This window comes from Ictidomys tridecemlineatus, chromosome 1 (genome assembly GCF_052094955.1).
Source record: "Ictidomys tridecemlineatus isolate mIctTri1 chromosome 1, mIctTri1.hap1, whole genome shotgun sequence".
Classification (NCBI taxonomy): domain Eukaryota; kingdom Metazoa; phylum Chordata; class Mammalia; order Rodentia; family Sciuridae; genus Ictidomys; species Ictidomys tridecemlineatus.
In genome coordinates this window covers 33,947,689-33,960,717 of record NC_135477.1, presented here as the reverse complement: position 1 = coordinate 33,960,717, position 13,029 = coordinate 33,947,689, and the positions used below count along the sequence as shown (strand labels likewise).

Below are 13,029 nucleotides of genomic sequence, written 5' to 3'. Positions count from 1 at the left end.
ACTGTCCAGACAGTGCCCAAATTCATAGTTGCCTTCCCCTGATACCACTGTGTAACTGGAGAGAATAAGGACAGCTTTCAGTTATCCATTCCATGAACAGGGATACTCCAGCCAGTTATCTGTGAGTATCCACTCAGACCCCCAGACTTGATAGGATTGTTTTAGACTTCGAAGACGTTTGAAATTCTACAGATGCAAAAAGCAGCTTTTTCAGAGTTTTGTTTCTTCAGAGGCAAAAACTTCCAGGAGTGAGCCTGCCACACACGTCCCCTCTCTGGGGAGTTTTACTGGCCAGAAAAGAAAATGGAGATCTCAGTCACCTGACTACACAAAATTACAAACTTTGCTGCCTCCTGTTTATCCTCCTAAGAACCATTTTTTCCTGAAGAAACTTTTGTTTGTTTATGGTACCAGGGCTTGAACTCAGGGACACTCAGCCACTGAGCCACATCCCCAGCCCCTGATCTTTTTTTTTTTTTTATTTTTTAATTTTTTTAGAGACAATATTTTACTTAGCACCTTGATTTTTTTGCTGAGGCTGGTTTTGAATTCATGATTCTCCTGCCTCAGCCTCTGGAGCCACTGGGATTACAGGTGTGAGCCACCTCCCCAGCCTTCTCCCTCTCTTCCTGATTTGGTTATAGATACATAAACCCCTATCTCTAATTATCAAGAAATCCACTTTTTTGCATAATTCTGTAGTCATAATGGAAAAGTTAACATCATATCTTCTATTAATCTTTTAGTTAATTCACAAACCTCCAAACACATAACCTTAGTTGGTGGAGGAAAAGATTGTTCCCCCCAGCAATTGTTTGAACTTCAATAGGACACATCAATTTGAGCCATTACTCCATCAATAACCTGTTTAGTTGAATTGTGTTAGTTAAGACACGGAGTGTTTATGTTAATATTATTTCACTGGAAAGCTATCTAAATACAGACAGTGCCCAAATTCAGAATTGGGCACTAAGTCCCCGTTTTAAAGCTGAGTCAGTTCATGGGTGTTTACTGGTGATTCCTTTTCGTGAAGCAGGTGCCTCAGACACAACCTCCAGTCTTCACAACAGTCAGGCCTGTGCTACGCATCTCCACTCCGTTACGGGGTGTTTAGCATTTAGCAAGGAATGATTCAAACCTCACACACAAGGAACATGAAGACTATACAGACTAATTTTCACCCCTAGAAATAAGCTGCCCTTCCCAAAGTCACCTTCAGTGACCCACTCTTCCCGCCAAGAATGGGTCCTTCAGACCCACTCTGAAAATGGGATTCCATTTGTAGCTTTGGTGTATTTTTTTAAAAAAAATCAGACTCAACAGGGGATGGAACATAACATGTCACTCCCTTTTGCGGGGAGGATGGGCAGAAGGGATACAGAATTACAGTGGCTGTCAGAACCCTGGGTTCCCCCATGAACCCTCGGGGCGCTGCTCTCTGCAGGTGGAAGCCTGTGCTGAATTAAGCAACCTCCGAAGAGGCGCGGAGGAGCGAGTCTAGCAGGCGTGGGGTCTCCAAGTTGACCTTCAGGCCAGGTGACCCAGAGGGGTGAGCTTACCTGCAGGGCTGCGGCGAGGAGCCAGCGGCCGCCACCACACGCCCGGGCCGCCTGGGAGGTGGGGAGGGAGCAGAGCTTGGGGCGCGCACTGGGTACCCGCTGCAGAAAGGGGTGCAGTGCGGAGGATTGGGCCGGGGAGGGGTGAGAAGGAGCCCGAGACCCACCCGGGCCACCCCGCGCTGACTCCCCCTCCGGCTGTTAACCCGGCGGCGGGGCACTGGGCGGGGCGTCCGCGGCGCGGCAGGTGCTCGGCTCCGTGCACGGCCCGCAGAGGCCCGCGGGCCAGGGAGGGTGCGGGGCGAGCCCAGGCGCCCACGGAGCGGTTGTCAGTGTCTGGGAATTTACAAATACCTGTGCCCAGACCCCTTCCTAACCCAACCGTGGGATGGGACTTGGCAGCAACTGGTTCAGAAGGGATTCGTTTCCGCAGCCACCTGTTATCCATTTTCTTAAAGGTTCAGTACCTAGGAGAGAGCGCCCCAGCACGTTCGAAAGCCAGCAGGGATTTTTTTAAAAGATTAATTTTCTGGAAATAAATAAAAATCGGAGAGCCTGGTGTAATTGCAAAAAAAAAAGTGTCAATATTTACCTTTTCATTAAAATTTCTGATTGTAATTTCAAAAATTGATTTCATGTGGCAAAGTGCTGGAAATTTAAAATCGGGATAGGACTGTAGCTCACGGGTAGTTGCGAATTTAACAAGGCGGCCGTGGGTTCAATCCCCAGCTCGAGAGAGGAGAAAGAAAGGGAGAGAAACAAAAACCCCAACTTCACCTCTAAAAACCTGGAATACATGTTCACAAGAGTCTGTTTCAAATATAATTGTGTATTTTTATAAATGAGTGCTATTTGCATAACATTCGCTGTACTGAATGTGCTGTAAAGGGATGTTTTTTTAAAAAGGCTAATCAAGAGAATTGGAATGTTCCCAGATACAAAACAAATACAACAATCTTATTCCTTCGCAAAGGATGACAAGTATCAGTACTTCATACAACTAGATTTAATAAGTTGTTATTACAGAAAAAAAAGAAGTCCAAACTACAAAGTTTAAGCAGTTGTAAGCAATAGCTGCATTGAGCTCCATGTTTAGTCACAGTACTGTAGTTCCATACAAGCAATATTAGTCCAAGCCCCAAAGGCAGAAGCTGAGTAAGGGTTACTAGCAAAAAACAATCTAAGAGAACAGGTAATAAAAGATACAATACATTTAAAATTAGTTAGTTGAAAAACAAATACAGAGATCTTAGCTGTGAACACTCTAAAAGTTATGTCCATTATTTTGACAGCAAAAATACAAATACCTAATACTTTATACCCCAACAGAACTATATCCAGGAAAGAAAAAGAGAAGTTATCCTGTTTTTAGCACCCAAGTTTTCTACTTGTTGCAATTAACTTCATCATACAAATTTAAACATCCCTGAATCACAGATCCATTCTTGACCCATTTTGGGGTATAGAGTAAAGTCAACAGCATTAATTATAAAATACTCTGTGGTAAGATGGAACACTATTGCAGCTGAGATAGAGAAGTTTGGTTATAATAAAAGAAAAAAGAAAAAAAGAAATATTAGCTGTCATACCATACAAATTAGTGAAAAAGCAACAATCCATACAAATACTCCAGTTGTAACAAAAGATACTTTTTTCACTAATCTGTGACTAATCTTTCATTCAAACCTTGCAAGTAGAGATGTCACAATACTCAAATATTTAGGTAGGAGCTTTACCCAGTTAAATACCATTTTGTTGCTAATATAATAGATAAAATGAAAACTAGCAGATATTTGCTAATTGCATAAATGCAGTACATTCTGCATTAGCCCATGCCTCACTAACAAGCTATAAAACACAAGATATAGGCAGAAATCTAAGCATAATCTTTATACCACTAAACAAGAAGTTTTCCAATTTCTTTTCTTCTGTTCCTAATCATTTATTTGTAGTTAATGTAAAATTCCAACCAGTAGTACCCAATTTGAGTTAAAATTTTACATCACAACTTGATCTAATCTATATATTATTTACAAAACTGAATACACAGAGCGTACCCAAGAGCCGACTCTGGACACACGTTTCTCCGAGTTATTGATTAACCTCTGCTCCGTAGGCACGGAGCTGGAAGAGGCTACCAACGACTAGTAGAAACACACCATCCATCTAGAGCAAGTCATTGGATGTTCCGTTTACGCAACACCAGTTTTGCAGTTATATTTTTTTGTTTTGCTTTTAGTTTTGCTTTAACTTTAGGTGCCATTGCAACGACGTGCTGTCTTAACAGCACAGCTTCCCGGTGAGGTGGGTGTTGGAAAAGCAGCAGCAGGAGGGCAGACAGATCATGCATGGGGTGACCCGGTGTGTGGCCGCAATAAAGGGCAAAGGGGCACCATAACAGGAGCAGGCAGGGGTGTGAAGGAAGATGCGGACTGACACGCACAACGTCCACGTACAGTGGTGACGACTGAGTGTGCTTCCAGCCACCCTGTGTGGAGGGAAGAGACAGCACGGGCCAGGCCTGTGCTACACAGAAGGTGGCATTCCCTTAACAACCCCCACTGACTCATAGACGTCACCACTGTAGATGTATGTAAAGGATTCCGGACAGAAAGGAACCATCTCATACACGGACAGCAACTGGTGGCAGAATCTCTCTCTCACACACACACACATATACACACACTCAGGACACAGTGAAGAGTTAGAGGGAGAAAGCAATGAAACATTCTGTTGACCTAGCTAGGTTTTACACCCAGTGGGATTTCAGTAAGGGGTGACTTCATTTCAGGGCCACAGATTTGGCTGCACCTGGTGTTGTATAAATCCACTGTGACATCCCTAGAGACCTGTACTGTGACATCCCTAGTCTTACACTAAATCACTTTAATAAAGGAAAAGGCTTGTCAAAATTTCACATGTTCTGCTCATTCTGTCATTTTATTACCCAATTATCCATTACATTTTTTCCAATCACTTTACATAACCAACCATTTTCATCGTTGTCACACTATTGTAAACCACATCAGCAAGTTAATACATAAAGCTTTGCATTTCAAAAAACTAGACACTTTAGTAACAATATTACAAAGGTTTTAGCTTCAAAAATAACTGAAAATGAAAAAAATAAACTTTTAAAGAATTAGCATCATAAAATTAATTTATTCCAAGTAAAAATACAAAATAATATTATGACATTGACCAGATATGAAAGTCCCTCCCAGAAACAACTCTATTAATGATTGAGAAAGCACTCCTTAAAGAAAATACGAAATAAAATGAAAAATATGTAAATATGTTTAATTTTTTTCTTAGCAAAAAATCTTTCTAAAAATAACAATGAAAATTTGTCTCAGTACAAAGGCTACATTACTATTGAAAAAATACCAGCATGAAGAAAAGGTACATATTTGACAGTAGAAAAATGATTTCAGTGAATCACAATGTCTAAAGTTTGCAATGAAAATAAATCTGCAATAAAGATTTATGCCTTTTTTCTTTTCTTTTTTTTTCTATTTTTTATACAAACAGTACAAACAGTATTGCACATAACAACAAATAGTCGAGGTTAGGTTATAGCCTTCAAAAAATCGACTAGTTCAAGTGTCACATCAAGGAAAGGCCACAACAGGACCTGTGTTACCCAGGGGCTTCCCAGTCAAGTTGCAGGTCAGAACACCTCTGTGTTTTAAAAAATAATTTTTTTGAAGGACCCTCTCTTTTAATATAACATTAAGAACTTGGGGGCACATTTATTTACAAAACAAAAGGGAACATGTTATAATTTAATAAACTAAAAAAGTTCTCTTTAAAAAAATACAAACAGAAGAACTCTTTCACAATCCTGGTCAGTCGTGCACAATCAACGCTTGATTATAAATATACAAATTAAGGGAAAGTAGTTTCCACCATCTATTCACAACTTTCAGCACCAAATGGAGTTTATTTTTGTAACCTAGTCTTTATAACAACGTGTTTTTTTCCTTCACTTTAGCTTTATGCTGTACAATCCTCCAGCTTTGTGTTTTTTTAATCTCAGTGTTATTTTAGTACATGAAAGAGGGGTGCTTCTTCAAAAAGTTTTGCTTCTTTCACATAATTAGGTAGATTTCTGTAGGTTAGATATGATCTTTAATATTATAGTTATAAAGCTCTAACTTCTTCATTTTCAAAAAACACAAATAAGCATGAAAAAAATAAAGTTACCCATCTGTTAAATCATTTTCTTGCAGAATTAAATTAATATATATTTTTCTGAATAAACTTACTTAGAAAATATCATTTTCTTTCCTATATTTCAAAATTGAGGTATTGCAAAAGATCATGTCAGTCAGAAAGCATGCCTTTTTCCTTAAAAACAAACAAACAAAAAAATCTTCAGCCAACTTTTGAAAACTGTCTAGAATACAAAAAGTAGTAGTGCATAACAAAATTTCTTATACAGATGAAAAACCAAACCAAACCACAAACATAGAAAAAAACAAACGAACAAACAAACCCACACCTGGGCTGGAAAAAAGCAATTATTACCAAAAAGCCCAGAGGTCACCTCAATTGGGGAGGATTCTAATAAGCATTTTTAATCCAGTAAAAAACTATTTTGTTTTTCCTTTTTGAAAACAAACTATAGCTTGAGAGCCAGTAATTGCAACTAAACACTGGAGAAAAAAAAAAAAAAAAACAAGCAATACTAATTCAAGACAATACAAGGACATCACAGCACATAAAACAGCGACTTAAGTCTATTCTGCAGTGTCACATCCAGTCAGATTGTCCCCAGAATTCCAAAACAGGAAGAAGATTTAAGAAAAGATTTACATAGTCTCGCGATCATTGTATGTGTTTATATATTACTATCTGCAGCCCAAGAGTGAATGCTAAAAAAATGTCCACGGTAGTACTAGCAGGTCTTAATTCTATTCAAGCTTTACAGGATAAATCCAGGGAATTAAGTAGTTAATTTCTCACCCAGACAACCAACTCTGCCCAGGCCATCTTATTTTATACAGACATTTCTTTAGCATCACCATCACACAACTCTCTTAAAGATGTGCCTAGTTTGTCAATCTGACAACTTATCTCTAGATACTGTATATATTCTTAGTGTTTGTAAGCTAAGATGAGCTCTTTGGTTTTCTGGACAAGGTCTGAAGCTATGTAAAATGGTGCAAGCACTAGGAGATTGTAACTAAGAGCTCATGTGTTACTTAATATTATACCAGTTATGAACTGTCAAGTTCGTTAATGTCTGACACAGAGGCTTTAAACAGTTAAGTTTGATCACAGTTAGACATAATCACTTTACTATATAAAATAAATTGCACAATATATAACAGAGCACCGCAAAGTACTTCATCTACCATCCACAAATTTGCTTTAAGAATATCCTACACCTAGGTTTTATATTGGTTGTAATATAGGTCATTCTGTTATGGGCTCCTCCTATTCAGAAGCATTCCATTTATTGAGGCATGCCTTCCTCCGATCGATTACCAATTCTTTGAATGAAAAAAATCTTGTTTTAAAAAATGAGTATTTTATAGCTTATATAGATTCTTAATTTGTGCATTGTGGGAAGGTTTTTATACTAGACATTGGATATAAAATTTATTGCATGCAGCAACCTGATTAAGTAAACATGCAGTCAGAAGTAGTGACCTTCCATTGACGCTTTCTGAAGTCTATTCTGATCTTCTTTCGGCAGCTGACTCTCTATCCCTAAATCATAAGAGTGTGTTGTTGGGTTTTTGTTTTTGTTTTAATTGATACCTTAGCCTGAATAGAGTATTATGGTATTAATAATACCATTTTAATAGCAGCAAAAGCTATTGCAGCATAAATTTACATAACACTAAAAGATCTAACCAAAATCCTCAGCAAAACAAAAATCAAACATGAAGGGAAAATAAAGATCCAGCTTATGAGGTATCCTTACAAGTCAAAATACAGAGCAACTAAAGGCTTATTTTCATTAGGGTTATCCTTATTCTAAATGACCCCAACTAATGATTGCTGAATTGTGAAGGTTTTGCTACATCTGCCACCTACTCACGAGTATTACCTTTGGTAAGTCTTGTCCTAGGGGCAACTCTCTAAGTTTCTGAAAATAAGTGCATGCTCCAGTTTCAAAACAATCAAAACAACAACAAACAAAAGAATCACAGACGTCAACCTGATGGCCGCTGATGAGAATGGCAGTCTACGTACAGTCACGAGTGACAAATCAGGTGTAAGAAATTAAGGTACCAAGCAGACAAAGGTGTGAATCAAAGTGCAAATCAGTACCGTTATACACTCTGCAGTTTTGCATTATACTGGACACTGAGTTCAGTAATATGACTGTAAATAATAATAATAGTAATAAAAAGACCCATTTCTTCTTTAAAAATCGAGAACGAATGCACAGATTTCCAGAACGCTGTAAGCCCTGAGGCAGTGCCCTCTCTTTTCCCTCCTTGTTATCTACTCCAGTACTTGTGGCTGGGTCGGCCCTGGGCTCAGCTCCAGCGGAAGGGGACGTGACGAGGGCGGTCGCCTCCCTCCTTCACCAGCGGTTTGTGGAACTCCCGCCCGGCACGGGAATGTATGCTCGCCCAGCAGTATTCGCAGTAATACTGCAGACAGGTGACGTTGGCACAGAAGAACGGGGCAAACTTCCCACCACAGCGTGTGCCCTGGCACTCATCACACATCTGATCATCCAGCACATATGGCTTCACTTCCACCTGGACCCAGAGAGGAGAGAGGGGAAAATGGGTTAGCAATGTTTTTCATATTTCTCCCTGTTGAGAGTTTAGAAGCGGCTTAATGATTTGCCACCACTTGGAACTCCACTAATAAGGACAGTAGCCAAGACGGTGGGCTTTGGAATCAGCTCCTGGGTGCACTAGCTGTGTGGGATTAGGCAAATTCTTGACCTCTCTGTGCTTCTGTTGGCTTTATCTGGATAACTGTAAAACAGGTGTAACATTTATACACATGTGATGTTGCAGTGTCTGCATCAGCGGTTGAAGACTGGCAGGCAGGGCATTATCTATTCAGGGTTCCAGCTGAATAGACAGCTAAAAGCTTACTGTGTTGTTACTGGATGAGGATTTCTTTTTTGCACCAGGGATTGAACCCAGAGGCACTAAACCACTGAGCCATTTCCCCAACCCTTTTTATTTATTTATTTATTTATTTTGAGATAGGGTCTTACTCGGTTGCTGAGGCTGGCTTTGAACGTGCAATCCTCCTGCCTCAGCCTGCTGAGCCACTGGGATAATAGGCCTGCACCCCCCACCCCCAGCTGGTCAAGAGTTTTGAGGGATCTAATCAACAAAGTGTGTCATAACACCCATCAGGACTGTCTCTAGGCCAGAGACACAGTGATGCCTTATTGATCAGCTTCCTGAGTGAGTAATGGATTCCTCATAAATTACTTTTCCCAGAGGCCAGACATTTTCCCCTTCTGGTGCTTAAACATCTTGAATTTTGAATTTTTTGGTGAAAAGCTTACTAAAATATATTATCCATCCTGCCCCAGTCTAAGCAGGAGACATTATGGATGTTCTTTGAAGTGCCATGGGTGATTTTCACTTTTGCTTACATTCCCTTAGAATCTTGCTATCTGTTGTCATGTCCAATAACACCTTTCAAACCCCCTGTATAAGTTTGTGATTTCCAATCATTTTCATTAAGCTTACTAAAAGGGGCACACTAAATGCCAGTCAAATGACTCTTAAAGGCCCCAGAATAAAGGATGTGGGTTTTGGAGTGCTGCTGCACTCTCCGAGGCCTTTCCTGGATACTTCCTGAGGGTTGATCACCCAAAGATGAGACACACACCATGACTCAAAATGATCCCAACCCAGATGTGCAAGGCTGCTACAGCAACCTCTCAGAAGGCAACAGCCAAGCTGACTCTGCAAATTTACATAAATTAAAGAGAACAACTACATGAAGCATACTCTTTAGGCTGTCCCACACTAAAAGAGGGTGATTATTTTGGCTCATGTGGATTTACTCACATGTCTGGTATTTATGGATTGCTTATTCCTTGCCAGGCCCTATATTAAAACTGAAATGAAATACAGAAGATGACACAAGTTCTTCCCTGAAATAATTTATGGCCTAGGACAGTTTCTTCAAGTTTCATAAGGACCTGACTCACTTGGAGATCCTACATGACACTGTTGAAGGGAGGCCATAATTCTTAGTAGAGATGTCCTAAACGTCTATGCATAGTTTTTGCCATCTTCCAATGCTACTTGGACCATTACCAGATATATTAAATGACTATCCAAATTAATTCCACTTTTTCTAATAAATAAATACAACAAAATAAAAACTGGCTTCTCTTTTCATCACCTAAATCACCTGGAATATCAAGCCATGACACTTTGGAAACATCAGTCTGGTGGAAATCTCATTACTGAACTATATAAAACTCCAAAGGCTCCAGGCCTATGCAAAGCCAATTGCATGGCCAAACTGACCCTTTCCTTCAGAGGGACTTGCAGGCACAGGAATGATAACTACCTTCAGAGATACATGGATTACTATCCCACATGCCTGAAGGAGGTGGTTATGCCCAAGGATACTGAAGAGCATGTATAATTTACTGATGAGCTGATGACCACTAAGGATAAGTGGGACTGATGGGAGCTTGGACAAGTGGCTACAGAAGATAGACAAGGAGAAAAATATGTTTAAAATGATACAGACAAAAAGAAAGTCATACCTAAATAAAACTGATTTCATACTTAAGTTTTTTATTTCTAACAAGCTACAGAAATGTTTGTCTGCGGTCATTTTGTTATCAGTCAACAAACTGACCTCCCAGAGTTTATAAAACAATGACTGAACAACTCTTAGTGGCAGAGAGAGTACATCAAGAGACCATACACTATTCAAAGTGCAGAATTTTCTGTCCTTGGACGTGAAATAAGAGGGAGGTACTGGCCAATGTAAGGAGCGGTTTGAATTATATGCTAAAGGTCATATTAAGGACAATCAAAGACCAGCCCTTGAGATAGTCTGCCCTTTGAAGAGAAGAACCAAATAAACCATCCCAGTGCAAGTAAGGCATGCTTATGGGTAGATGGAAGCCAAGTAGAAGCAGCCATTTCAAATAATGGATTTGGAAAAGACAAGTTGGAAAAAGAAGCCAAATGAAGGCTGTCATTTGATAGGAAGAAAAGTAAGGCTTGCACCTCTTCATACAGATTCACAGCTCAAATACATGCTGTAAGCCAGGGCGTAAAGGAGAGGTAGTCAAACAGTAGCATACACCAGCAAGGCTTTAACTCCAAGAATCACTCACCAGGAGGCCAATGAAAGGACAAACCTGACCTAAGGATCAGATTATAAGAAAAAAATGAGCTGGAGCCTGTGGATGGGAAAGGCAGAAGAGAAGATGTACAGAACAGCCACGCTACAGGGGGAAGAAACAAAGAAGGGGTGCTAAGAGCCACAGCCAAGTAATATGATGCATGGCACTTTTAGTTGAAAGGTGACCCAGCTAGCCATTGAGATGATATGATTATGTTAAGATTTGCATTCATATGGATATTGGACTCCCGCTGTTCACCTCGGCCTGCTACGGGACTCCTGGAGAGTTCCCATTGGTTGGGGAAGTGCAGTAGGAGGGAATTCCGGGGGAGGAACTTGTTCTGGGGTTCCCCCAAGTGGGTGGATCGGCTTCTTCCCGGACGTGTACAGGGTACTGGCGGTATTTTCAAAAATAAAGTTTGTTCCTGCTTGAGTGGCTCGTGATTTTGTGCCCAGCCAGTCTGCGGCAAAGGGGCACCACTGTTCTTAAGATAAATACAGCACACAGACCTTGAGTAAGAGAATACTGCTTCCAGGTGATGACCAGAAAGAAGAGTGGGTGAGAAGTAGGATAGAGGTTACTGAAAGATTCATACCATCTCCTTCTCCTGACTTCAAGGGAGGGGCTCTCATCATCACATTTCGGGTGAACAACTGAACACTAGGGCTTGAGTGATTGTGCCTTCTCTCTCCAGCTGCCCAGAGATCCAGGGTCAATGCCAAGAGCACTATGGCAATGTCAGGTTTTATCACCAGAGGCACATGTTTGGACCAAAGGAAAGGATAATCAGCTGTCCTCTGGCAAAGAAACCTTGACTCTGGTTTTCCATTCTGAGACCCACACTTCAGAAGGACACATTGTCAGAAGGACCTGACTCTTGATGTGACACTGCTGAGGCCATAGTGCTTAGTAGAGACATCTATAACTGAGACATTCACCGCACATCTGGGATAAGCAGCAGCAACTGCAGCTTGGGGCTGCCTAACAGATTACTGTTCAGTGTGAGCCCTACACACCATGTGTGAGCTATATAGGTTAAAGGGAGAACTAAACCTTGATAATAAGGAATTTAATTTCTTTGAATTTTTTAACTTACTAGGCTTCTTGGAGAGATCAGACCACAAATGGTGGCCATAAAGAGACACAAGAAATCAGTTAATGATAACATCAGGAAGCTGCTGATGCAAAATCTTTAATAGCTAAAGTCTAGCACATGCTGACCACAGCCCATATGCCAGGACAGATAATGTCACCCGTGTTGGGTAATCAGTGCATTAGTTAAGTGGGTTGCAAATACATTACCTAGACAAGAGTATTTGTAAATGAAATGTTAGAGTACTTTTTTCCAGCTAATAGGGAGAAATTTCAATCCAAATTCACTATTTTTTAAAATAAATTCCTAAGGTCTAAGAAAATCTGAGGGAACATGTCACCTCAAATAAGAGTGCTGAATTCCCTAACAGCTACATTTAAACAGTTAATCTGGGACCTGAGAATCAAGCCAGCAGTCCCTTTAGAATCTGTACAAGTCATAGTTTTAACTCACACTGGATTCTGCCTGGCCTTTAAAAAACTGGATCAACCAAAGCCACAAAGTATGTCTCTTTGTAGTTAAATCAGATGGACATCAGTAATAATTCATTAAAGTTTTGTTCATATATACACTATGCAATGGCTAGGGAAAGAGCAGCATTGAATACTTAAAGTTGTTTACTTATTTAAAGAAAAAGCATTTAAAAAGTTAAGGGCAGGGTATAAGTGTCCCTATTTCTACATTGGACCCTGGTATGATCCTGGCTCACTAAGCAGGCCATTTCCTATCACCTGGTACAATGGTGCTTCTTGGAAAAACATTTAATTTGGAGTGCTCAAAGCTTTCAAACATGATCTTCTTGGCATGTGTCACAGAGTACATCCATCCAGGCCTAAAAATCACAGCAGACTCACTGACATTCCCATTCAACCCATCTTTCCAGTTGCTGAAGGAGGTCTTCCAGCAGCTGACAATACTAAGAACATCTAACATAAACATACGTTTTTGGTTTTTCCATCTGTCTATGAGCCAGAATCCTGCTATTTAGAAGATAACAGATCACACAAAATCAAAGTAGCAACATGAAAATAGCTTTTCCTTAGCAACGAAGTTATGCATAACCTTCC

The 13,029-nt window shown here is 40.2% G+C and overlaps 1 protein-coding gene across 7 annotated transcripts in view; it reads right to left on the bottom strand.

Moving 5' to 3' along the window:
* Nucleotides 1–2,544: 2,544 nt before the first annotated feature.
* Cpeb3 (cytoplasmic polyadenylation element binding protein 3) overlaps nucleotides 2,545–13,029 on the bottom strand; it is a 181,125-nt gene continuing 170,640 nt past the window's right edge. For all 7 annotated transcript variants that reach the window (XM_078038110.1, XM_078038113.1, XM_078038122.1 and 4 more), the window contains one exon: nucleotides 2,545–8,281. In XM_078038110.1, the coding sequence (XP_077894236.1) occupies nucleotides 8,054–8,281 (228 nt within the window). In that variant the 3' untranslated portion in view covers nucleotides 2,545–8,053. The remainder of the gene's footprint in view (nucleotides 8,282–13,029) is intronic.